Below are 26,788 nucleotides of genomic sequence, written 5' to 3'. Positions count from 1 at the left end.
AGCGATGAATATTCATAATCATTAAGAGCTATTTCTTAAAGGGGCTTAGAGTATTTAGAAGGCCTGATATTGAGAGAGCTTAGGAAACATTCCGCACCCGGATCTTACTTTTCTCAGTCACGAGTTAAAATCAACGGAACCTAGTTCCACAGTCTTGAGCTTGATCTGATGCTAGAGTTAGAAAGTCTTGAAAAAAATTGATTGGAAAACTAATGAAAAACTACTGAACTCTGAGATGAATAGAGCAAGCCGAAAATAGTTTTTTCTCGCTGTTTCCAAAAATAAGAAATACTCTAATCAATCATAGGATCGGATCCATTTTGATTCTCGAACCAAACCAGTATTACGATTCATACATCGCTTCTTATAGTCAGGGCCATCAGCAATAAGTCAGGGCTATGCGAAGAACCACAACATTTCTATCCATGGTAAGTTGGGATGATATAATACTTAGCTAGACTGCAGAATCAGGATTGTGAATCTTGCCCGTAATGTGGCGTGTGGCGAGATGAAGATGATGTATATTAATCTGATGGAAATAAAAACTAATCTGCACAAAAAAAGGACTGTGAATTCTAACAATAGAACAGCTTGATCATCAGCTCTGCAACGGAAATAAAAACTTCAGCCGATTACAAATTTCAAAAGTCTTAGACGAAATCCCATGTGGAGCCGACGTACGCGACAACTAGACTCCGCCGGGGACGAATGTCAACGGGAAAAAAGTCGCCACCTAATCCGCAAGTATTAACACCAGTATACGACTAATTACCGTTGCATCACGATATCGAAGATACGGATAAATCAAAAACTTCCAGTTAAAAATGAGCCGTAATTAATAAGCAAGTTATCGAATGTCACGAATGTCGGGATATGAGATGGTGAGGATTATGTAACTGCCAGGCTGGCACCAAATGTTTACACAAAACGTCGCCTGCTTTCATAACTTATATGTTCTTATGATTGTAGTGCTTTTTATAAGTGTTCATCACCACCAGAGATATGTATCTTTCATGAAAAGATTCCCTGGAGCCAGTTCTATAGTTCTTGGGATTAATCATAGCAGAACTAGTATTTCAAAACTATAGACTCGAATTTTACTATCAAAACTGTAGAACTGAGCACTATGTGAGGCTCAGGTAATGGGTAACCACTGAAACTATGTGGCAAGCAAGGATCTGTAAGGTTCATGTGTAGTTATTCGGTTCTCCGTGTTCGATTTCTTCAACATTTCAATGAAAATCGAATGAACTTTTCTCATAAATGAATCAGTTATCAAAACTGTAGAACTGAGTACTATATGAGGCTCAAGTAATGGGTAACAAACTGAAACTATGTGGCAAGCAAGGATCTGTAAGGTTCATGTGTAGTTATTCGGTTCTCCGTGTTCGATTTCTTCAACATTTCAATGAAAATCGAATGAACTTTTCTCATAAATGAATCAGTTATCAAAACTGTAGAACTGAGTACTATATGAGGCTCAAGTAATGGGTAACCACTGAAACTATGTGGCAAGCAAGGATCTGTTAGGTTCATGTGTAGTTATTCGGTTTTCTGTGTTTGATTTCTTCAACATTTCATTGAAAATCGAATGAACTTTTCTCATAAATGAATCAGTTATTAATGTAAACTACACCAGTATCTGACTAGAAAAATGAATGAAAATTCAGTTCAAAGCTGATTGAACATGAATGAAGGACTGAGCGCTCGTCACGCCACCTGGTGGGATAACTGGTGTTGCAGCTCCACATTGACATAGACTAATTTTTGACTTATAATTGTATGAAAACCTAACTCACATATGAAATCATGACTACGTATTCTACATAGTACATAGAGAACATGTTTAATGTACCTATTGGTGAATTATGATTTTGCTAGAAGGTCCGATTAGCTTCTGACGAGTTACTCAGATACCAGAGTCCATAACAATTAGTATCATCAGAGTCAGAGTCAGAGTCAACTGTTGCCATCGGCTACATCCTACCACAACCGTATCGTATCTCATCAATCCCAAATTAGAATCTTTTACTCACCGCAAATACCTAGACATCGACAACGTACATGAATATGTTTCCTAAATGCTCTCAGACAGGGCTTTTAAGCATTTTTACGCCGCTAATTAGCGAAAACCATTAACAAGACAAACTGATTGACGTAACTGGTTTGACTACTCTACGAGGCTGTTGTTTAAAAACTTTGAAATGCTTTTTCCGTTAATCCTAGCGGAAAAAGCCAGCTCATATAGACTACTACTACTGCTAGTGTTACGTTGCTTGTTACTGTCAGTGTAATATGTCAAAGATAACAAACTTGAAGTAAGTTTCTACTCCGTAGGAGATTAAGAAATATTTTTTGTCGGTGGTTGAAGTAAACATATATTTTACCGGCGAGATACCACTGTCCATCTGATACGGCTCTCAGAAAACTATCCCGGCAAAAATCGCTTTTTTTTTCATGGTATTTTAAGTAAATTTTTGTGCGAATCGCATTCATCTTCGCTGCGATAGATCGGGATCTGAAAAGTTTGTTTTCTGGAAGTTTCTCAAAGTTTCGTATTCTTTGTAGATGTTTATGTAATGAAAGATTAATGTATCTACTGAACTATCGAAGAAGCCTAAACCTCAAGATTTGAAATAGGTATTCTCTTGAACTTCATAGCGATTACAGATTCAAAGTAAAAATCGATTTTCAACAAAGCAACCATGAGAGCTCATCAGGGTGGCCACTTTCCACCCATTACAAATTTCAGATTTTTCCTTGCGACTACACAAAATTTCCTGAGTGAATCACAGAAATTTTGAGGTTTGAAATGTTAAAATTCATTCATTTTTCATTGAATCGCGTACTGATAAAGAAACGCATGGCCGATAGCATTATCCAAATCCCTGAATTTTCCAGGTTTTTTGGTAAAATCTGTCAAATGCTGAGAGTTTTCCCTGATATTTTCTAGATTGTTCAATTCCCTGAGTTTTCCAGGTTCCTCAGCTCTGTTCATGGTTACTTTATATTCTTTGAGTTGGAATGAGCTAGGCCTATCTACCAATTATTCCACACTAGATTTTGCTCTGAAACGAACGAATAACTAATAGTAAGTTAGAGAAGCATCGATAAACATTGACCACGTCGTCGAAATAGAAGTCGTAAGCAAATCAATGTAATCTTATTCTGTCATACTCAATTATTGCTGTATTCTCAGTGATTCCCGAACGAACTGATCCACGACTGCGATAAACTCCGATCACGTATCGGATCGATATATCATATACCGATAGATCAATAATCAATCACCGATTAAAACTCGACCAATTATTAACGGATGAACTAGTACTCGCGAATAATGATAAGATCTCTTACTGCTCCCAACAGTAAGAAACCATATAGGCATACCCCAAACGGGCAGTCATTTGGGCCATAGTAACATTTTAAAAATAATGAAACATCTATCTGTGCAGTCTGTTCTAAACTTGGTGGTACACCGAGATCTAGCCAGGGATTTAGCTGTCATTTAAAAAGCTCTAACGGCAGTTTGTGGACGAATCTAATGGATTTGGCCTTTTAAAGAGACATTTGAACCCCTTCAAAAATACCCTGGGCATTCCCACGGAAACTAAACTATCTAAAAAGTCAAAACCGGCTTTATCCATACTTTTATGCCCAGAACAGGTAGGCAGCCATCTCTCAGGGGCATTCGCATCCTCAAAATGTTATGATTATTATCATTACCATAGCCATGGCATCTATGGACTCAAATGATTAACCGAATATAGCTGGAATAATGAAGTAGGTTCAGGGTTACTTAATGCAGCCCTTTCTAAAGATACTAGCTCAACCTATACTCAGTCGGAATCTGTACGAAACGATGTTGAGAAGCGGAGATGAAAAATGAAGATAACCGAGATATGAAGAGATGACTGGAGCCTGAGGGGCGCAGTGCGCTGTTTGTTTGCCCGTTAAAGATGAAATCATAAGTAAACACAAAGGTAGAATGAAAAGAATTATGAACAGTCGGTATATTGCCTGTGAGGTCTATACGGGAAGGTAAACCGAGGTAATATACATGAACAAAACTGTTTTGCCTTAAATCAAATGCTGAAGTCATGTTGCTGTATGTCTCCGGAACAGATGAAAATAGCAACATTTCTTAATCTCTGTCACACAGCCTTTTTGCTGGTGGCATTTCCTTGGTAAAACTCACATACAAGGGATGGGAGTTGTTTCAGAAATCAGAATCATATAATAGATGTCTGAACACAACGTTGAACAATGAGAATCAAAAACCACGGGCAGCCATAAATTAGAAATTTTAAAAGCTGCTCATTTGGGCAAAATCTCACCCCTTCAATTTGTCCAAATAATGAAAAAGTCTGTTCCAAATCCCAAGTCGATCCCTTTTATGAACGGACCAATTTAGACTGACAAGGACCATTTCTATGGGTGTGAATAGAAACTTTGCTGTCAGTCATAAAAGTTGATTTAAAAACGTTTGTAAATGCGCAGCATTGATTTGGTCAATTCCAAATTTATCCGTTTCAGGTATGGGGTGAATTAGCGATAGTGTGAATTACGCGACGGTATCGTCGAGCTTACCTTTATGACACCAGTCGGCTCTTGCAGACGGTTCGTTAGCGAAGCGAACGTCGACGAAAGTTGTTGGTATCGACTTTTGAACGGTTTCTCTTTGACTTTGTAATGCGACGGCCCGGGCAGGTCGGTTTCTCCGCGTTTTATCAACGGCTGTATACGAACGGACGTCGTTCCGAATACGCCGCGCCTGGTGCTCTCGATGTACGCCCGGCGCATGCTGTCCGAGCCCATACCCGGCGCGTTGTACGAACCAGGACCTGAAAATACGACAATGAAAACTCATCATTACAGTCCGCATTGTTTTGATTTAAAAATTCCCCGAGTTTTCATGTTATCACACAAAAGTGAATCTGCGGCAGGTGAATTGAAATTTATTTTTTCATTCGATTTTTATACTGATTAAGAAATCCAAGGTCAATAACATATCCAAATTCCTTTTTTCCAGGTTCTTTTGCAAAGTTAGTCAAATTTCAGGGCCCGGTTTTATAGACTGGTATTATCTTTAACCCGGGGGTTAACTCAACTGAAAATGAATTAAGTTAGCCCCCAGGTTAAAGGAAATACCAGTCTATAAAACTGGGCCCTGAGTTTTCCCTGATTGTTTCTCGATTTTTCTGATTCACTCAGTTTTACAGGTAGGTATTCCATGAAATGAGGTGATTTCATGTGCATTTCCAAAATGATAAGCTCAATTTTTATATCCAATGAAAGTTGAAAATATGATTTAACTTTGAAAACTTCCGACATAAACAATCCGTGATAAAGTGAAGTTGAGAATTTTTGCAGTTGCAGAATTGTAGTTGCTCAATTTTTATATCCAATGAAAGTTAAAAATATGATTCAACTTTGAAAACTTCTAACATAAACAATCCGTGGTAAACTGCAGTTGAGAATAAAGGGTTGAATTTATCTCAGAAAACCCCGCGATTCTAAACCTGATGAATGATTATTCGCATATTGAAACCACCCTCGAGCGATAATGAATAATTTAAAACAGCTATAATTCCCACGAAAAAAAGCTGAATAAATAAAATCCCGAATAAGATATTTTCAAAATGATATATAGCCGAAGGCCTGACAGGTAGTTGTCAAATATCGTAGCGAACCCCGCGATACAGACTTAACTAACTGATAATTAAGCTAACAAAGGTCGTAAGATTTTCACACGTTTGATGATCATCATCACGATATATACTACGCCCATGGAACATGATATATTATATGGAACATGAATCAGGATGAAAAGAGCATCTAGAATAACTAAGCCTCATGTTTAGAGGTGTAACACCCAGTGTGTGATATCTGTCTGTATGGTTGAACTAATGGGTCCGCGCCGCTTCGCAACAAAGGAATGATGATACAAGTATTGTAATAATGGAGGCGTTTCACAGTTTCTTGATTTAAACGTATCAAGGTTTTGGTGAAATGAATTCTAATACTTGTAAAATAATGATTATCAAACAGACTGGCCACTTTAACCAGACTCGCTTTTTCCTTGACTGTTTCCTGGCATGCACATTGTTTTCCCTGACTTGATCAGCTTAGAATCCAATCAATTAACGCAGTCAAATAAGCAAGGCATAGGCGGAAACCGTTTGATTTTACCCACAAGCCAGCAATCTCAACAAATTTCCCTAACTATTCCCTGATTTTTAGCTTTTTTTTTACAAAATTCCCTGACTTTTTTAAAGTAAAGAAATTGCCCTGACTCTTCCCGGATTTCCTTGTTACAAGTGGCAACTCTGTGTTTGATTATACGCACAATTTATTCTCGACAAATTTCCCTGAATATTCCTCGACTTTTTTTGAAGAAAATAGAAAAAATTTCCCCGATTTCGAGGTAAGCGACAATCCCGTTAGAATCCATTTCGATTCAGCGACTCGACTCTCAGCGGAGAAAATCTCATCGCGAACTCGCCGTGGTCTAATCGAGCAACAAAAGCGTTAACAAAATTACACAATAAACCCGGACGCGTATATGAGATTTAACCACCGGTGGACATTAACAGAACGTTACAGGGCTCAGCAGGATGAACCAAGCCCCGAGGATACTTATGTATTAACAATCAGATGAGATAAACTCGGACTTCTGTACCGTAGCCTCGAGGTGACGGCACCACCACCGGGGAAGCTACCTTTTAAAAGTTTGTCGGGTTGTCATCGAGAACAAAGACTCAATTCGATCCCGTCGGCTGGCTCATTATTTTGATCGCCCGGATTACGCAGCCACAAGAAAGTTTTACGTCGCGTCGTCGTCGTCGAAGTTACAACGCAGCAGAGATACAGGTAAAAAACCAAACAAAGAGAAACGCGGCGACCGGTAATGAATAGTGAATTCGAATGATAGAAATTAGTTCATTTTCAATCGTCGAACTCTAGTCAACTAACTGTCAAGTTCCCGTGATTAAGCTTATATTTGCGACTAAAAGAATGGCAGCCACTGATGAAACACTCTGTCCATGTTGTGGCGATAATATAGGCCTGTAAGATCTCTTGTATTACCTCGCGTTAATATTCCTGAAGATGAATATAAGTTGAAAAGTTGAATAAACTCCTAGCTCAAGGAATACAGTATTCCTGACGATGACTATAAGATATAGTTGGACTTTGAATAAACTCTTAGTTCAAGGAATACACTATTCCTGAAGATGACTATTAGGATATAGTTGGACTTTGAATAAACTCTTAGTTCAAGGAATACACTATTCCTGAAGATGACTATTAGGATATAGTTGGACTTTGAATAAACTCTTAGTTCAAGGAATACACTATTCCTGAAGATGACTATTGGGATATAGTTGTAAAGTTGAATGAACTGCTAGCTTAAAGGAAACATTTCGGACTTTATTTTTCATCATCATTTTGGGATTTTATACATTTCTAAAGAATGGGGAAATCTTACCCGTCTCTTTAAAGATAAGACAATTCCAGTTTTTTTATCCGGGCCTATTTTCAAAAACCCCTGTTTCGTTCCCAGCAGGTGTGGTGGGTTTGTAAAGGACACTAAATCAAATAAGTGGGACTCACTGTTTCAAGATGAAAAATAAAAAACTTATCTAATATTCTCAAAATCATATCATCTTCATACAAAAGAAGCAGAGCGCCCTGTCCCAGCATTCAGACCATAGATACCGAATGATTGTATATTTCTTATTGCATACTTCGACGAAATGAACAATGAATTTTTCAAAAAGATCCATTATGAAAGCTTGTCAGAGTCGCATAAAGGATGCGCGCGTACGTACGTACATGAACGCATGGCGCGGACTTCGTTTTTATAGTTTCGAGCATTCAAAGTATTAATTCCACCTCACTGGACACTAAACGCAAGTCAGTAACAGCACCCACTGAATAAGACAGGATAAAATAGAACAATCACGAAGATGGTCATAAATCATCAAAGCGTTACGGGGCGTTTAGAGGCGACTTTGTTGTTTTTTCATCAAATCGAGTGGCTTTTCGAAAACCATTTCCTGCAGTCTGGGAGACCGGGAACAGGATCTAATCCAGACTAATAATTAATACTCATTTCCAGCGTCAATTCTAACACCTCGGAAAATTATCGCGCCGATGAGCTCCTGTTACCGGTGACAATAAAGACTTCTTTCATCTTCATCTAGATAATACGATAAAATCCCACGATACGAATAGAAAAAACGAGTCCAAAAGGTATAGGAGTTTTCAAGGAGTTTTAAAGGAGAAGATTTCAAATTTCGAGGAAGCGTCTGCATCACTTTCATATCCCAATAACAACAGACTCCTGGGCTCGGTTTCACAAAAAGGTAAAACTCAAATTTTTGGTGTAATTGCCAATGATTACTTCATGTTTTCAATGAGGACAACAATTCAAACTTAACCGTTTTAGGCTTTAACCTTTCGTGGAAATGGGCCCTGCTATTGTTTATCTCTGTAAACCGGTAGGTAATTCAGTGGTTTTGTAAGCTAATCTTTTCGATAACAGCCTAATTGAGTGAAGTAAAAGTCCTGGCGCCAGTTGCACAGTCATGACTTAAGTTCAAAAGTGGTCTTAAATCTTAAGATAGGTCGTAAGTTGTTTGACTGGCTATAGAACTAAGTTGGTCTTAGAGTGGTCTTAAGTTTAAGCCATGACTGTGCAACTGGCCCCTGGTCCCAACTGTACTGATTTAGCATTCGTCCACTGAATAATACTAATTGCCCATTTCTCTAAATTGAAGGAGTTTTAAAGGAGTTTCAGGAGAAATTGAAGGATCTTCAAGCACTTTTAGACGAGAAGATACACAATATCTGTGTATGATGATTATGAGAGAAATCCCACAATAACGAAGCCAAGATTGAAAAATTCTATATCAGAATGATTGTATTTGAGAAGCGACATTTCGGCTAACAACTGTTAGCCATCATCAGGCGTACTAGCCATCATCAGTATGCCTGATGATGGCTAACAGTTGTTAGCCGAAACGTCGCTCCTCAAATACAATCATTCTGATATAGAATTTTTCAATCTTGGCTTTGTTATTGTGGGATTTCTCTCGTCATCTTCCAGCGGATTAAAAAGCATTTTCTATTTTGAAGGAATCAAGGAGATGTAAGGAACTTGTCGGACATTCAAAGTCGTTTGAAAAACCGCATATCTAAAAAAGTAAATTCCGTTGTTCCGCGTTAACTTGTTGTTATATTCGGGATATTATAGATGCAGTTCTGCAACGTTTTTGAAAGCATCAATCCAGTACCCAGCCTCGATATCGCGTGACACGAATGCAATTCATTTCGATATTTCTGCGTTTACGCCTCTAAAATGTATATAACCGACCCACCGCGATGGCGTCAATATTTTCACCCTCGAACAATCGAAACGCTGTCCGTCGGTCGCGTCGAACGCCGACGAGTAACAATCGCGACCGGTAACGGGATCGACACGCGTCGTCGTAGAAACAAAGACTCGAAATGGCTCGACACGTACTCTCAATCACATTCTGACGATGAAACCGCGGAGTCTACTCAGTTTGTAATAAACAGACGTAATGATTATTAGACTAGGTCCCGCTGCGCGTCGGGGATTCAGCCCCTCACCGGCGTAAACGCCACTTAAAAACGGTCAACTAATTAATTTTTCGACTAGGTCCGCTGTCTAATGATTCATGACGTACGTACATACTTCGCCGGTTTACTCCGGGGGAACGAACCAGAAAATCCGAGCCCTACGCAATCGGCGAGACAAATTAGATTAGTCTAAATCTGGACGAAGCGATGAAACGGATTTCAGACGTGACCGGAAAATAGAACGCCGACCACGCAGTCACAATGGCACCAGCGATCTGAGCTCAATGACGGATAACATACTCGAATTATGAGCATCCTCATCAGAAAACCTGCACGGAGATAACGATATCTCATTAATCTCGAATATCGGAGCCTGTTTTTCTGCAGACACAAAGAGCAAAGCAAAATACCGAAACAATGCATAATACCTGGTCATAGGAGCTAGCATAATGGATTCAAAACCATTTCATCAGTTGTGAATAAAACGGATGACGCTTTAAACACGATCACATGAGCTTTTTTGGCCCGTGGAAGATTAGGCCCAGAACAACCATTCATATGGGTATGAAATAGCTCCACGCCTGTTCAGCAAGAGCCAAATTTGGCCCGACCAAAAACGTCGGACCAGACCAAAGCTAATTTTAGCATGGGTCAAATGATTGCGTGTGAATGCTAACCGGTTCTGGAAGAGATTCCCTTCGCTTTGTTTAAGCATTGTTTAGTATTGAATGAGTGGTTTACGTGTGAACGCGCTCTCTAATGACGCACGGGCCAAATTTGACTCAGGCCTTATCCGGACCAAATCATCTCCATGTGATCGGGGCTTTTGGAAATGAAGTACTGACTGTTATTTTAACCATGCTTGTCAAACACTTGGAATTGAATCAAAGTACTGTCAGTAGCCACAGCAAAGTTTTTACTTTTATTGACATTTTTTTGTCAAATGATTGAATAGAATATGGAGAAAAAGACATACTATCAGTTTCTGAATTTGACAGAAGCTGACATTTGAGAAATGATCTGGTATAAAAACAAAGGATACACAATTTTGTGTTTTCTTTTTTAGCGATGACAATCTGTCACGAGCTACGTTTCAAATCCCTCTTCAGACAGCATTATCGAGAACGATGTCAGGTAAAGGATGAATTAATCTTCGACATATTGTCATTAGACGGATTCCTACATCGATGTTTTCGTCATCAGAGACAAAGATCGTCGTCGGGGATAATTAGTAGATTTTCCTACAGACGGACGGACGTCAATATTTAAAACTAGTTAGTTCCGCCTCACGTGATCGGACAGTGATTGAACTTCTAAGCCTCTCGTACGCTGTACAGAATTAAAAATAATAATGACGCAGCTTTATTTTTATTTATGATAGGATTAACCAGTAATGATTAATAAAACTGAATCACTCGTTTATTTTATCGTCTGACAGAGTTTTACCATGAGTGACTATAAAACTAACAGCGTGGCCAATTTCATCTTATTTTCGTGGTTCTTTCCATGACTTTTCCCTGACATGTAAGTTGTTTTCCAGGCCTTTACCTGCTAAGATTCCAATTGACCAACAAAACCCAAATACATAAAACGCAGACCGTTTGAGTTTACAATATCTCAATACATTCCCTGGTTATTCCCTGATTTTTGTCATTATTAGCTCTTTTACTAAATTCTCTGACTATTCCCTGACTTAAAAGAAAAATAAATTCCCCGAATTGTCCCCGATTTCCAGGTAAGTGGCCTCTCTGACTTCTCTATCATCAAGCACTGAAACACAATCAAGTCGAGAGGTGACTTCATCAACTTGATTATCTATCTGGAAGATATGCGGTGGTCGAATTATCGGGGCCTATGAATGCCTCTTGCTTTCAGAATGGACAACAACTATATAGGCCTATAGCAAAATTTCAAAGAATTACATCAAATCTCCGCGAAGGATTTTGAAAACTTCATCAAAAACGCTTTGTCTTACGCAGTTATGACAAACAATGAACCCATACTTAGAGGTCTTGCGTATAATTTTCTCATATATATCGATCACAGTTTGCTGGAGCCGAACGGATATCTCAGCGACCTCATGACCCTGTACGATCCTCCTCGAGTCACGCGCTGTCCATTTACGAATCGAAAGGTCTCGCGAAAATGGCGCCCGTTCGGAGAGATCGATTCGAATTAGATGAACTACGCTGACCCAGCCGTATAGAATATTCGATTACACCTGTCCATCAAAAACTAACCGCTATATCTGAGTCTTATTCGACGAGTAGCTCAGAGGTCATTTAGCCAATCTTACATCTCAAGACCTGGCTTAAAATAAAGACGACCTTGACCTTGAAGTCCTAAGAACCGACTTCAGAGTTCCACAGTTGAGATGACGCAAGCCCATTTTCTATCCCTAAAGAACAGGTTTAACTTCCATATTTGTACTATGGGTGGAAATGGGTAAGAGTGTACTAGCTAGCTTTTAGTTTAACACTTAAGACTAAACGCTCAACTGTAGGCAATGGAAGAATTAGGACTGGCAAGTAGTAAAGAACAAGGCCGGATTAAACTCATTTTTTCAATTAGCTAAAAAAATTAAGCCCAGTATCAAAGTTCAGTCAAGCTACTTTTTGGAGTTGAGAAAAATCGTATTGATTACTTAAAAACCTCCGCACGACTGCTGGGCTTATTCGATTTCAATAAAAGATCAATTTCGGAAATCGTAGATATCGCGCGTTCGATGAAACGCTCATCTATCACGGTCGACCGAATAGTTATTAGCTTAAGCAACAGATTAGAAGATCTACGCGACGGCAATGCGGTCTTATTCCCAACCGGGGCACGATGACGATACGCGGAACAACAACTACGCCGCACGACAACAACAGCCGCGCAAAAACGATGACTAATCTCGAAATTCGCCTCGCGTATAAGAATTACAGAAATACGCTAATCTTCATGCCGTTTCAGACACATAGATAAGTCCGAGCAATTATTCCGGTCTATACGAAGTTGTACGACGAACAAAACGCATTATAATTGATTCGGTAGCAATAAAAACGAGAAGAACGAGAATGATTGAGTCCGATGAGAAATCGCTAGATGAAGACCGTACGCCTCGCGATGGTTCGACGACTTGCCTCGCTCTCTCTCTCTCTCTCTCTCTCTAGCTGTGACAGATCGCGGGTTATTTATCGATAGAATTCACTCATACGGGGCTTAATTCCGACAGCGTTATCTCAGTCGGCGTTCTTTAAGACGGCCTGCGTTATTCCCGACCGGTTGCGTCGGGACTTGTGGAATCGTTATTCGGGACTCGACGTTACGCGACGAGATTTCAATTTCTCCTCCGATCGCGGACATCAATCGTTTTGCCGTCGGTCGGACGGATTTCGACTGGTTTTATCCGATTACCGCCGCGTATTATTTACCGCTATTTCGTTGTCTAATCCTTTAATGAGCCGCTGGGAAAAGAGCAGCTCTTTCATATAACCCTAATCCTTCAATTAGAGAGATCGAGAATTATATCAGTTTTTTTGTCTTGTTCCGATGCACGATCCAACGACTGAATTATACATGTATCAGATTATACCAGATTACATGATACGATCTTCTAAATGTCGCTAGTTTCTTTTTAATGGTCTTCGAGCAGTGTAAGCAGGTAGTTATTTAGTGCATTTAGTTCGAAGATGACAGGCCGTGGGTTTGAGTCCCTGGATAGGACACTATCTTTGTCAACTATCGTCTAACATTTTTTAACCATTCTTTGAATTCTGAATCTGTATAGTTGTTGGTTAAGAGACCAGGCTTCATTTTCACGGTCATGCCTTAGATTTAAGACTAGTCTAAGACCATACTTGTTTTTTTATAGCCAATCTAACTACCTAAGACCAGTCATAACATTTACGACGACTTTTGTACTTAAGCCCCGACTATAGAATCTGCCCAAGTTGCATAGCTATGGCTTAGATTTAGATTTAATACTAGTCTAAGACCGTCCTTACCCAATCATTAGACTTAAGGTAAGTTTTTATAATTTAAGACCACTTTTGGCTTAAGGTCTCTGTCACAACTAAGCCCAGAGTTAGATGCGTAAGTTAATTTTCAATGGTTTTAATTCTTGATTCATATTTTACTCATAATTGTTGAACTGAGTCCTGGTTTCTGTCATGCACTCAGTCACGTGAAAGGTTACGACTTTCTTTTAAGACTTTTCGCAGTTTTCTTGTTCGTTTCTGAGTCACCAGAATTGAGTCAAATTTATACTGATGATTTTGAAAACCGAGGATTGTTAACGGTTTTTCTATAATGAGGTGTAGTGAACACCTGCGACTTTTAATTTCCTGTTTAGCCGAACGAACGTAGAAGTTTCGCATGCAGGCGTATCGAATTACAACGAAACATATCTCAACTTCGACTGGTGCCTGACAGGGACAGTTCAAAAAGTAAGTACGCAACCAACCAGAGGAAAGGGGGTCAAGAATTTCAATTTCTAATGGGTGCAGGCCCTATATGAAGATGAAAATAATTCACGAATAATCCCCAATAAGACAGGCAGGCAAAAAGACAGAGATAATTTGGAAGTAGTTAAGAACAAGGCCAGATTAAACTCATTTTTTCAATCAAAGCCAGATGAATTAAGCCCAGTATTAAAGTTCAATGCTCAACATCTGATTCAAATCACAGATTAAGAATTACAAAATTTTTTTACCATCTCAATTTACAGTTTTAAGAAGATATCATTATGTTCGGGTTCGACTTTCACGAAAAAAAGTTGAACTCAATTTTTTTTAGTTTAGTTGTTGTTAGTTACTTCATGCTTTCGATGAGGACATCCATTCAAACCTGACGTTTTGTTTCACGAAACCTGAACCCAGAGAACAAAACGTAAGCTCGAGAAATAACATAAACTGACAAAAAACAGAGCCCAAATGACTCAAGCATCCGACTACAATGAAACCGGGAAGTTATTCTTTAGCTCAACCGCAAATCATAACAATGAATCACAGCGATGAAAGCTACAGGGCATATAAAACAATTATCAGCGACAACAAAATGTTAAAATATTATCATTATCATCGATTTCTTCGAATTATCAAATGCCGCACTTGATTTATCAATAAGACCAAACATCCTCCTCTCAACAGACTATAGACAGACCTCGGTGATTAATATAGATAAACAACGCACTTAAAACTATCAACAGACTCGGCGAATATTTTTCTAGCCTTAAGTCATCGGTACTTTGAGTGAGGTTTGATTAATCCTGGCATTTGAGTGAGATGAAAGAAAGAATTGCTCAAAAAGCAAGATTATGGAAATTTTGAAGGAACGCCCAAAGTTCAAAATATCTATCAGTAGCATACTGATAGATGATTTTGAGGGATAATTGGACATATACCCCCTGTCTAATATAGATACCCAGTCTACAGAAGTGGGTAAGATTCAGACTCATAGACACAACTTGTGTCATGACTGAGGAACTGGGTGCAAAAGCCTTGAGAATATTGCAAACTGGATTGTTCTGAATCCATGTAGATACCCCCACCCCCCTTCCCCAGTACTCAACACCAAAACTGCAGAGAAGTGACGCTCAAATCACTCGAGAATAACTCAGGATTCGAGAATAATTACCAGGTGTTTTCTTGATGTGAGGTTCACCGTGGAATCGAACTGCCGTTTGACCGAAAGGACTCTTTTTCAAACCCGTCACACGTTTCAACACACCAAATGCAGACCTCGGGTCGTTGTAACTACCGGGAGACGGAGTGACCAGTTTCTTATTGCTAAATCTCTACAATATAGGGAATATAACATTGAAAAGTTTATGAAGTGGGAATAGTTGAATGTTCGGTTCTGTTGATGACACCGAGATGGCAGCACATCATAGCAATGAATCAGCAGGAATAAATTGCTTCAAAACTTTAAACAAAGATGGCAGCACAGAATGAGAATGATTGCAGCATACTATCAACGATGTTACTAAAATCACTATTCTATACAGAACACTCCTCATTTCTATTTTACTAGAGCCTAATATTTTGGATAGATTCTAAATAATACTAACCCGCGCTTGTGAGCCGAATGGTGGATGTTCCACTTCGATTCCTTCCGTGTTCATTTTTGGGGGTCTAGGTTCGAATTGACCGGCGACGTCATACTTCCCAGGACCAGGTACATTCTGTAAAAATTTCCACAATACAAAATTAACGTTGTAGTAAATCCACACCATTTCAAATGTCTTACGAAGAACTTGCTAAAAACTTTTGACAGAACAGATTTACCTTTTTGTGTTCGACCTGTTCGATAATCTCATGATATCGTGGAATATTCGCTTCGTATTTTCGCTGTTCCTCTTCTTTCATGTTTATATTTTCGGTCAGAATTTGAGGCTCGACGAACGGTTCGTACTCTCCCGGACCCGGGCCGCCGACTTTCGCGAGATCCAGTTTTCGCCCCGTATATTTCGAGAAGTGAATTCCTTTGTACGTCTTCGAAGCGTGCGTCGGATCCTGAAAACGAATCGGAAAAGTTGAAAAATCTTAACGATAATTAGTAGAATGAATAAACTTTCTAACAATATTTGTTTCATCCATGCATTTCTCTCAATTGATTCATAGATTTTGGTTTGTTTTGATTTAGTGTCCCTTACAAACCCACCACCATTTTTAAACCAAATAGAAATAATTTTCTTTCTCAGTAATTGCAGACAAAATATGAAGAAATTGTCCTGACTGGGTATACACATTCATTTTGTGGCATTTCTGTGTGAATAGCAGTATAATCGGTCTTCTAGCATTCAATACAATTGATAATGGCTAAGCAAGTTACAATATCATAACTTACATTAGTCACATTATAATAAGCGGGACCCATTGTCGCGTCTCTATTCGGCGCTTCTTGCTTACGCAGCGTCCCATCCTCATTCTCTTCATATCCATACGCCTGTCCCGGACACGGTATAGAGGGCGCCGCTGGCTGACGTTGAAATTTCACGCGGTTCGTGATTAGCTGAAAATGAGAAAGAAACTTCTGATACCACTGACACGACAGGAGAGATGGCAGCAACCAAGAGGACCCAAAGGTCCAAAGCTCTAGGTTAAGAACTAAATCTAATCGTTATGTTCAGAAATTTTGAATGAAATTCGAGCAAAAAGTGATACTTACAAATCCTTTTTCGTTATTTCGTTGATTTTTAACCCAATCTTCTTTCTTTGACAGAGAATATGCACCAGGTCCTGGAGTATCGTCACTGTATTTCTCCTCAAATCGTCTTGCCCTATTACTCAATGCTCGACCACCCTGTTAATTAACAATTGAAATGTCAACTCAGCTTAACGCAAAATCACGAAACAGACCGACGTTTGAATTTCAGACTCTCACAGAAAATAAGGAAGATATCAAAGCATTGACTGGACAAAGAAATTGATAAATTTAAATTTGATTAAATAATAAAACATCTTATTCTGGCTCAATAAACTAGACTAAACTTGTAGAACTTAAAACAATGTGATCTATAGGTATATCTGTTTTAGAAATTTCAGAGATCAGTTGCTGGAGAAGTACGTAAGAACCAAGTTTTAAATCATCACCATCTTTTGAGCAACTAGCTCCAGATATTTCCAAAACAGATGTTAAGCATATCGGATTTTTTCAATGCCTAAGAGTCAAATACCGTTCTATGACAAATTTCTTCATTAAGCAACGAATACTGACCTTGACATTTTCTTGAGCTGACCCAGGGTCATATTGGCCCGGCCCGGGGGCGGCGATAATCGCATCAGTCGGATTCAGAAAAGTATCACGGCTCGTCATCGATAAGAAAGGAGCGTAACCATCTGTAAGAAAAAAAAAAAAAAAATTCAAATACCCCAATCACGAATACAGATGTTTTCTAAGGTAGACGATCGGGAAATATTTTTTACCTGCTCGACTTTTGACGTTATTCGGAAGATCTGAATCGTAAGTTCCGGGACCGACGATTTCGGTAGTGCTGCACAGAGGCTGTGACAGCCATCTTGGTGCACGGTCATACATACTTCCTAGTTAGTAGAGTATCTGTAAAAGTGAATATACATATATATCAATAAATTTTAATAAACGCTGTGTCTACTAGTACGGACTCGTACGGATTACTCTGGAGGCTATTCGTACGGAATTAGGATCTGTACGCTAATAACTGTTGCTGATTGGCTGTTTTACGCTGCGCATGCGCACGGAGGTGCGCGACTTAGAAAATTCAAGGAAAAGAGTTAGAGAAAAATAGAGCGAATCAAGTGAGACTCGAACCCGGGCCAGAATGTTTTAACTAGATATAGCCTCACCTTACCCTAACCCTATCCCTTCTTGTACAAATAATTCCTGAGTAATCCGTACTTCATTTAATAAATCATTAGGCATTAAAACTTTTTAGACCCACATAGTAGCAATGTTGCCTACAAGTAGACTTATGGAAAATTGATGCAAACGCCTAAAAATACCATATGGGTTTCCCATGTAACTCACATATATCAGTCTCGAACGGATTAAACACAGACTACACTTTCAGATCGGTTTCAGCGATTTCTACGGATCGTTCCATATTACAGAACCGAATTACACCGAATAATCGAACAGAAACCTTTATACAATGTCAAAAACGTATACTCACCGGGTTTTTATTTCCTAGTTTTAAGAATTTAAGCTGTTGCAGCAGCTGAAGCGGTAGTTGTAATCGATTCGATGGATGTCAGATTGTTTACTTCCTCATTCACGTCATTACCATAGCAATAATGGCGCCAGCGACGACCCGGTTACGATAGTCGATTATTAAATGTCGTAAAATACGCTTATAGCCGTTTGATGTACTACTCATTTCTTTGTTCTCACTCTAATGAATAGTAAATACCATTTTTATCTGTTTGAACAATATTCCGAGCAAACTCGTGAATTATTACGTAATGTTTAAAATCACCGCCGCCTGGTGTCGCTGTAATCGACTCGGCGCCCTCACGTTCTAAATCCGGAAATTTGAGAGACTTAAAATACATTTGTCACCCCGAATTTGGGGACATAATTCCACTATATAATCATTACCTGTATCGTTGTGTAAAGACAATCGGTAGGTTCGTTATAGTTATTTTAAATAGCTCAGATAAACGTCTTGAAAATACGAACATCGGAGTATCCGTTAGTCTGTGTATAAATTCTTTAATGAAAATACGGTGAAAGACTAGCAGTTTGATAGTCTGAATACCAGTCGTTGTTACACGGTTCCGTACAACTGTTTCAGGAACAACGGCTAGGTACTAGACAAGCAGTTTGAAAGCCAATTTGGGTTCCAGAATTTAGGTGAAAGAACAGGTCAGCACATTTTGGCTGGGTGTCAATGACAGTGTGTCATAAGCAACTGTCTGTAAACTTACGTTAAACCTGAAATTTCTCAAGCAAGCAATTTAACTAGGCCTAGATAAGAGAAAGTTGCACGAGTTGGTTGGCAATCTAATAAAAATGAAATTTTATGTACCCGTAACCATAATCCTTTTATGTTGGGTAGCACTCTATTAAACATTTTCGAAAAAAGACCATGTTGTAGGTATATCTTCAAAATGACATTATTAAATTGAAAAATTGATTCGTCCTCTAAATTCATTAGGTTACAATATGGTCGTCACAAGGAGAATGAAACTTGAAACGGAATTTGAGAAGCATGTGGTTACAGGGGGCGGCGGTTATTTGGGCTACAAATTAGGGTTGTATCTACTGGAGAGAGGAATTCATGTAACGCTGTTTGACTGTCGCGACGAGCCGTATGGAGAAATGAAACCTGGAATGACTTACGTTAAAGTAGGTTTAACAGTAAACCCTTAAGTCGATCTGAACAAAACTTTTAGTTAGCTCAGTGGTGTAAAATATTTAAACTGGAAGAACTTGATTATTTAGGTCTTTGTTAACTCAAAATTTATTCATTGAAATGATCTAGGGTAGACTTCTATAAACTATAGAAACCTTTTCAAAAATGTTGAAATCATTTTGAAGCTAAACTTTTTGAAATGATTTCTATGAACCTAGTGATAAAGATTATGGCAAATATGTGTTTCTTTCAGGGAGATGTCCGAGACAGTTCTAGTGTCGAAGCTGTTCTGGAAAACGCAGATTGCGTCTATCATTTGGCCTCTTATGGAATGTCTGGACGTGAACAAGTAAGGAGCTATTAACTGAATACTTCTGAAGTGGATTTGACTGCAGTTCAGCTGTGTGTCCCTAAATATCTTCCAGCACCACCAAGACAAATGATTGCCTCAACTGCAGTCATATCCTGATAGCAAGCCCCGCTTTAAATCATGGACTCTAAAAAACGAGTTCGTTATAGAGACCATGATTGAATAAAGAAATCTTGATCAAGCAATTTTAACGAACAATTGATTTGATGATAGAAATAATTTATTGATAAATAATACGTTAAACCAATAACGATTTTGAATATTATGTGCCATGATATTTTCTTGTTTGACTACAAACCTGTTAAAGGCTGTAATAAGCATTACCAACATTCATAAAAAAATTGAATTTTTTTAAGAAAATGAATTTTTGATGAGCCGATGTTTCGTTATACAAACCTGATGACTCACAATTTCATTCTCAATTTCAAATTATATTATCTCTTTTATCAATACATTTATAACATATATGCAGGAGTATATATCTGAATGACAATGAACTTACCATAAACAATGTTGAGACGGTTGCCAGTTATCATCTGAATTCAAATGCATCCTAACAACGAGAAAATTGAAAAAACAATTGTCGTTAATCAATCACAATTGCTGCCCCCAGTTACCATAAATTTAACTCAGCATTGAGTTGATTTCCAATCATTAGACTCTCAACTCGTAGACTGATCTCAATGTTTCAGAGTTGAAAAAACAACCACAGTTGATTATGTAACACTTTATCATATCAAAATATAACAATTTGTATTACCTGTATCTAAGCGATTGTCTCTTAGTTCCTGTCTTTAACCCAACCTTAATAACATCTTTGCTTTCAAATTACCGTATATGATTATTATAAAAAATTCATAAAGACTTGAATTTTGAGACTATAAATTTTTGTTATTATGTTATTTTCGTTTTACTGATGATGAAATTCAGGTAAAACTTTGTAAACTGTCGGAATAAATTGTTCATTATCAACTGTGAATTTTGCTCATCAACTGACGTTAAACTCTAATGTCAAATGTCGACTGATAACTGTAGAACCGTTCGCAGCAGATTGCTGAAAAAAAGTATGTATCACGTCTGTCCGTAAGAACGACTGGCGACTGGGTGTTATTCGGTATTATATAGAAAGTTAGCGATACGTCGTCTCGGGAATTCCTGCGCGTTGTGTCTTCATTATCCGTGACCTATTGCGCACCTTGTCTCGGCAACGGTATCATCGAATTTAGCTACTTTACGCGTAAATTGGACAAGCCATTTGCTCGCGCTCGTCTAACTGGCGTAACTAGATAAATGGTGGCGATCGCATGCCAGGTGAATTCCCTCGACTCGGCGACCATTTCCCATTAACGCGGCTATGTGTGTTTTTTGCGCTAATGCGTCGAAATTGAATTAGGCATTGTCTCGTTTAGAGAAGTCTCGGTCAGTTTGAGGCGGTAAACATTAACCACTTGTTGGTAGCTGTTTCCTTTAAGACGTTGTTTTCTTCTAATACTTATTTGAACTTGAGAATTTATTGATGGCAAGATAATACGTTTTATGGTTATATGTATATGGTTGGATGCTTAGAAAGCCGATTGAGGCTGCTGTGTCCCATAGGGATCTCAGCACTCAGAGAAAAGAACCAGCAAAACTTAATGAGAAATTAATAGATAGATGGAATGAGAATGGATTTGAAGGGGAGTCGTCTGTCTACTGCAATAACGCAACGATTCATTGATTTTATAGGATTTTAGTTTTAAATTACGTAAGACCAGAATTTAATTTAGATTCACTAGTTGTTAATTAAGAGTGCGATTAAAACCATGAAAATATGGCATGTAGTTTCTGATGTATTGAACTAGATGGTCGTTGAAATTTTTTATAGAATTAAGACGGGGCCCAGTTTCACAAATAAGTTAAAGCTAAAGCTGGTTCAGTTTGATAATCTTGATGAAACCTTCTGTTCATGTTGGAACAATATCCCACATGAAAACAAGTCTGAAAGATTTCCTTGAGCTAGTATTATTTCAGCTGTTTCCTAATACACAGTCATCTTCAGGAATACGTAAGTTACCACAGAAATTATGAAATGCATACACAATGTTAAATTGTTGTCGACATTGAAAATATAATGTAGCCAATAGCAATTTAACCACAAATTTGACATTTAAGCTTTTTTGCCCTAGTTTTGATATACTTGACTGCAAAAACAAAGCTCGCTGGGTAAGAATTAAAGGAGTCGATATAGGTCTTATCTCGAGTTTTGATTTGTGAATTGGTTGTAGTATTCCGAGCGCTTTTTAGATAGAAGTTAATTCATCAAAATTTATCGAAAAACAAATCGATCAAGTCGAAAATAAATCCAATTGAATCAAGTTTTCGCTCGCGCTTTACAAAGTTTATCGCGTCTTCTTTCAAAACGTCATTTCGGTCAATTTCGGACTGAAAAAGTGTCGCGTCGGGAATTGGCGCGCGGGCGCACACGTCGAACGCGGGTTTAAATGGGGGAGTTAAACGCGTATGAATCGTTACACAACTGGCATGTGAATTCGACGACTCGATAACAAATGCGTCCGTTCTTCGGTGAACTAATGCCACGAACGCAATTAATTGAACGTTCGTTCTGTCAGTCGTTCGCTAATTATAGATGACAAATAACCCGGCGTTGTTTCGCGGGAATCCCGCCGAGACGGACTTGTTGCTTCTTCGCGCGGCCCGCTCGGGATGATTGCAGATTCACGGCTTGACAACCGGAAGATCAACAGCGCTGAAACGGCATCGATCGCCGAACGAACAGGGGTTCCGACGGAGTTCTCTCTCCATCCTCGCCGATCTATTTATGTATGTATAAAATGCGCGATCGATCGAATAGATAAAGTTGCGAGCAAAGTTTTATTGCCCACTTAATTCCGGTAATTGGCTGCGAGCGGTTCGGTTATTGTTTTAGGAACCGGGCACCCGAACGACGAACTCTGGTGTGCTTGTTATTGTCTTCGCGATGAAGGGTTCCGAAGGATGGATAAGATAAGCCCTCGATGTCACGTGCTTATCTCGACTTATCACTGGTATTCGAGGAGGCAACCTTGAGCGTGTATCAAAACATGAGGGCATCAAGTGATTTGCTAGTTGAAGCAGAGAGTTCAGGTCGCAGTTCTCTGTTCAAGAAATATTTCCAGTAATATTTCTAATAAGAGGTCTAGCCTGTATTTCTATTAACAGGTCTAGCCTGTATTTCTATTAACAGGTCTAGCCTGTATTTCTAATGAAAGCGTAGCCTATATTTCTAGTGACAGATCTAGCCTGTATTTCTATTGACAGGTCTAGTCTGTATTTCTAGTGACAGTTGTAGCCTGTATTTCTAGTGACAGATCTAGCCTGTATTTTTAGTGACAGTTGTAGCCTGTATTTCTAGTGACAGGTCTACCCTGTATTTTTACTGACAGGTCTAGCGTGTATTTCTAGTGACACTCAAGCCTGTATTCCTCGTGACAGGTCTAGCGCGTATTTGCAAGGGCGTATGTGGTGTGAATTAATCATATCGATGTTTTCTTTTTTTATCTCGTTGATTTACTTTATTACCATCAATTATCCGCCATGAAAAACACGCCGCAACATTCATGCATTCATGCGGCATAAGTGCTGTAAAAGGGTTACACAACGAGTTGCCAAACACGACGAACGAGATCGTCGGACTGAAGAGTCGTGGATATTAAAACCGTGCCGAGCGAGCTCGATTTTTCTCGTATAGTACACGCGTAGTAGAACTCGATGAACTTAAATAAAGATGAAAACGTCGCACTGCTGTCATCGTTGTTTGCACGACGAAGCGAGCGGCCAGACGGACGGACGGACGAAGCGTCGACGTTTATCCGAGAGAGAAACGTTAGTCGAGTCAAAGAGCCCGCGATTAGGTAATTTATCATTATGCGCCCGCGTGATGCCGATGCAGCCGGCGAATCAATTCGTTGATTGCGTTATGAGTTCTGCAGTAAATAACGTAGGAGAGATGTATACACCGGGGGGAGGGGAGGGGGTTTTACGATCGTACACCGTACATGCACGACCTGTTGAACGCTGCAATTCGAATTTGCCATAGTTTGTAATAGGGGCGGCAGATATGGGGTCAAAGGGAAGGGGGTGCCCACTTAAGAAATTTAGGGCCTTTCTCTAAACCTCGACGCGATTTGCTCTTTTACACACACAGATTTTTTAAATCTTCTAGAATTGCTAGAATGGCTAATTGCCACAAGAAAATATGGGCATTATCTTCAGTAGTTCAATATTGATTTTGATCTTTCTTCAGAAAGTATTCAGTCCGGAATGCTAGTGGATGGAATTTAAGGGACCTCAACATTTTAGGACGGCGTCCGGACACCCCCTGCATCCACTACTGTGTAGCAAGTCTACCACGTACATGCTACTTTTTAGAAAACTTTTTTCACTTCGTACAAGAATATGCTAAATGCTAAAAAATCTGACTTTTTGACTTAAACAAGTCAGCTGAAGGATTTTTTGTCATAGCATTCGTAATTGTGATACCGAGTGTTGATCAAATAACGAAAATCCAGGCACACATCACTTCCGGGCAATTAACTCGTCCCAGTGCATGAATGACGTAAATGATTTGTCAAAAGGTTATCATTTATGTTTTGACAAATCATGATGAGCGGTTACAATATCTATCACGAGCGCAATTAACAGGAAAAAAGTCCTACTTTTAGCGCACGAAAAGTGCTGAAAAGTGCTAAGTTTTGCTCGAGTCTTACCGCTACGAATCGTCTTTACGGTTCTACGGGTTCTCGGTGACACGGCGTTCCGTCGTGTAGTGAATGTAAAATATAGGTAACGAGAAATTACGACGTGTTTGGCGACCTCTTGAACGTTTTACACATGATATTGCACGGATTATGCATCGGCCGCATTCGACTAACGCCGCCGCGTAATAAAACATCATCGCTGAGATATGGACTCATAAGACTAATACGCAGTCGTTCACAGCTGAGATAGATGTATCAGAGATGTGATGAAATTCATGTTCCGGTTTTGTGGCGTGGTTGAGTCCAAAATGTGAATAATTTTGTCATTCGGCTATGAATTTGTCAAAAATGGTTTTCGATGCCTTTGACCTCATGAGAATGTGCGACCAGTGTTATAGACATGACTTGTCCAAAGTAGTCTTAAATCTTGAGACCAATCTATAGAGCAAAGTCTTAACTTGGTCTTAAGTTTAACCATGGACTCTCAGTATAATGACTTCATGAGTCCATGGTTTAGCCAATGACTATGGATTATGCCCCTTGGTCCAGTATCAGTCTAACCATTTCACTGTTGGCCTACACCTTTGGTCTCATGGGAATGAATGCACTTCAGGGGCCGGTTCAATCTATAGTTAAGACTTAAGTCCAAAAGTAGTCTTAAATCTTCGGACCGATCTTGAGTTATTCGATTGACCATAGAACAAAGTTGGTCTTAGCCTAAGTTTAACCAACAACTATGGAACCAGCCCCTTGGTCGGCTATTAGTCTTATGTTTTTTTCATTTCTTTACTTACACAAAGTTTATTATAATAAAAAACATCTTATGATTTCTGGTCGTCTAGTCATGTTTTCTAATCGCGTGGAATCTCATTTTCTCAATCGAGGAGTTATTTCTTTATTGCGTCTGAATCTATGTGGCTCAGAAATGTCGTAATCATTCATATTTGAAAGCCAGTGATTCGATATCAAATAACGCTTCTCATTCTTTTCATTTTTAAGACAAATGCTCGAATGGGCCATTCATTTTTTGTTTTCGTTAATCTTCTCAGATCCTTCATGCGAAATACTGGCTACAATTTCATTCATTTCTCGTTGAAGTAAATCGAGCGCAAATTGTAAGCAATTTATGACCATTCAGTCTAGATGTATGCATCTATATATAAGAGTATATCTCAACGATTCTCCGAGGGAAAAGAGCTATTTTCTTATAACAACAGTCAGTCAATTACTGAGTGATTTATTTCTGACAATGGCGCAAGAATTGCCGATCGGTCGGTCGAAAATAAACGATCGTCGCAGTCGTCAATTGCCTGTTGCGTCTCCGCGCTCACTCTGCTCCCTCTCTTCACTCCCTACTCCCCTTTACCCTTTCAATCCTTCTGACCTCTTCCTCTCTTATCATTCTCCTGTAGCTCCTTCATCTTCCTTTCATACTCTCTATTTCTCTTCCCCCTTTCTCCACTCTTTATCCTTATCTCCACTTTCTTCCCTTAATTCCATTATCTCTCTGCTCCCCTATCTCCATTCTTTATCCTTATCTCCACTTTCTTCCCTTAATTCCATTATCTCTCTGCTCCCCTATCTCCATTCTTTATCCTTATCTCCACTTTCTTCCCTTAATTCCATTATCTCTCTGCTCCCCTATCTCCACTCTTTATCCTTATCTCCACTTTCTTCCCTTAATTCCATTATCTCTCTTTTCCCTATCTCCATTCTTTATCCTTATCTCCACTTTCTTCCCTTAATTCCATTATCTCTCTTCTCCCCCTATCTCTACTTTCTTTTCCTATCTCCACTCCCCCCTATCTCCACTTCCCTCTATCTCCACTTTTTGCCCCTATCTCCACTATCTCTCTTCTCCCCTATCACTACTTTCTTCCTCTATCTCTACTTTATTCCTCTATCTCCACTACCTCCCCTATCTCCATTATCTCCCCCTATCTCCACTAATTCCCTTATCTCCTATATCTCTTTTTTCCTATCTCTACTATCGCTCTTCTATCTCGTCTCTACTTGATGCTGATGTGTGATTGAATGCCGTGCTGTCACAAACAATCAGATATAACTTCCCGACAAAAGCTCTAGAATATTGTTTTTCAGTTATTGTCCGTATTTCGAATACAAACGTACTTAAATCAAGTTTTATTGCTGTCGCTTAATTCTATTATCAAGCGAAATAGTCAAAACAGGTCTTAGCAAACTGGGGAACTTTGATAGGTCAAACTAGCGTGGAAACGCCACAACCACAGCAGAAAA

General features: G+C 39.1%; 2 protein-coding genes across 3 annotated transcripts in view; one reads left to right on the top strand and one right to left on the bottom strand.

Annotated features, from left to right (window-relative positions):
- The window catches only part of LOC141904022 (sperm-tail PG-rich repeat-containing protein 2-like), a 38,302-nt gene extending 19,926 nt beyond the window's left edge, over window positions 1–18,376 (bottom strand). Inside the window, exons 1-9 of the mRNA XM_074792461.1 lie at window positions 18,245–18,376; window positions 17,520–17,652; window positions 17,311–17,432; window positions 16,762–16,896; window positions 16,441–16,605; window positions 15,879–16,106; window positions 15,662–15,775; window positions 15,229–15,388; window positions 4,591–4,844 (exon numbers count right to left, since the gene is read on the bottom strand). Of these exons, the coding sequence (XP_074648562.1) occupies window positions 4,591–4,844; window positions 15,229–15,388; window positions 15,662–15,775; window positions 15,879–16,106; window positions 16,441–16,605; window positions 16,762–16,896; window positions 17,311–17,432; window positions 17,520–17,631 (1,290 nt within the window). The 5' untranslated portion in view covers window positions 17,632–17,652; window positions 18,245–18,376. The remainder of the gene's footprint in view (window positions 1–4,590; window positions 4,845–15,228; window positions 15,389–15,661; window positions 15,776–15,878; window positions 16,107–16,440; window positions 16,606–16,761; window positions 16,897–17,310; window positions 17,433–17,519; window positions 17,653–18,244) is intronic.
- A 189-nt stretch (window positions 18,377–18,565) lies between these two features.
- LOC141903813 (short-chain dehydrogenase/reductase family 42E member 1-like) overlaps window positions 18,566–26,788 on the top strand; it is a 65,398-nt gene continuing 57,175 nt past the window's right edge. The window contains exons 1-4 of one of the 2 annotated variants that reach the window (XM_074792140.1): window positions 18,569–18,694; window positions 18,866–18,936; window positions 19,229–19,419; window positions 19,680–19,775. In XM_074792140.1, coding sequence (XP_074648241.1) covers window positions 19,237–19,419; window positions 19,680–19,775 — 279 coding nt within the window. In that variant the 5' untranslated portion in view covers window positions 18,569–18,694; window positions 18,866–18,936; window positions 19,229–19,236. Of the gene's footprint in view, window positions 18,695–18,865; window positions 18,937–19,228; window positions 19,420–19,679; window positions 19,776–26,788 lie in introns of both variants that reach the window. The other variant, XM_074792139.1, reaches the window with a different exon arrangement.

The sequence above is a fragment of the Tubulanus polymorphus genome, chromosome 4 (genome assembly GCF_964204645.1).
Source record: "Tubulanus polymorphus chromosome 4, tnTubPoly1.2, whole genome shotgun sequence".
Taxonomy (NCBI): Eukaryota; Metazoa; Nemertea; class Palaeonemertea; order Tubulaniformes; family Tubulanidae; genus Tubulanus; species Tubulanus polymorphus.
Note: the sequence above shows the minus strand (reverse complement) of the source record. Positions and strands in the feature narration are given on the sequence as shown.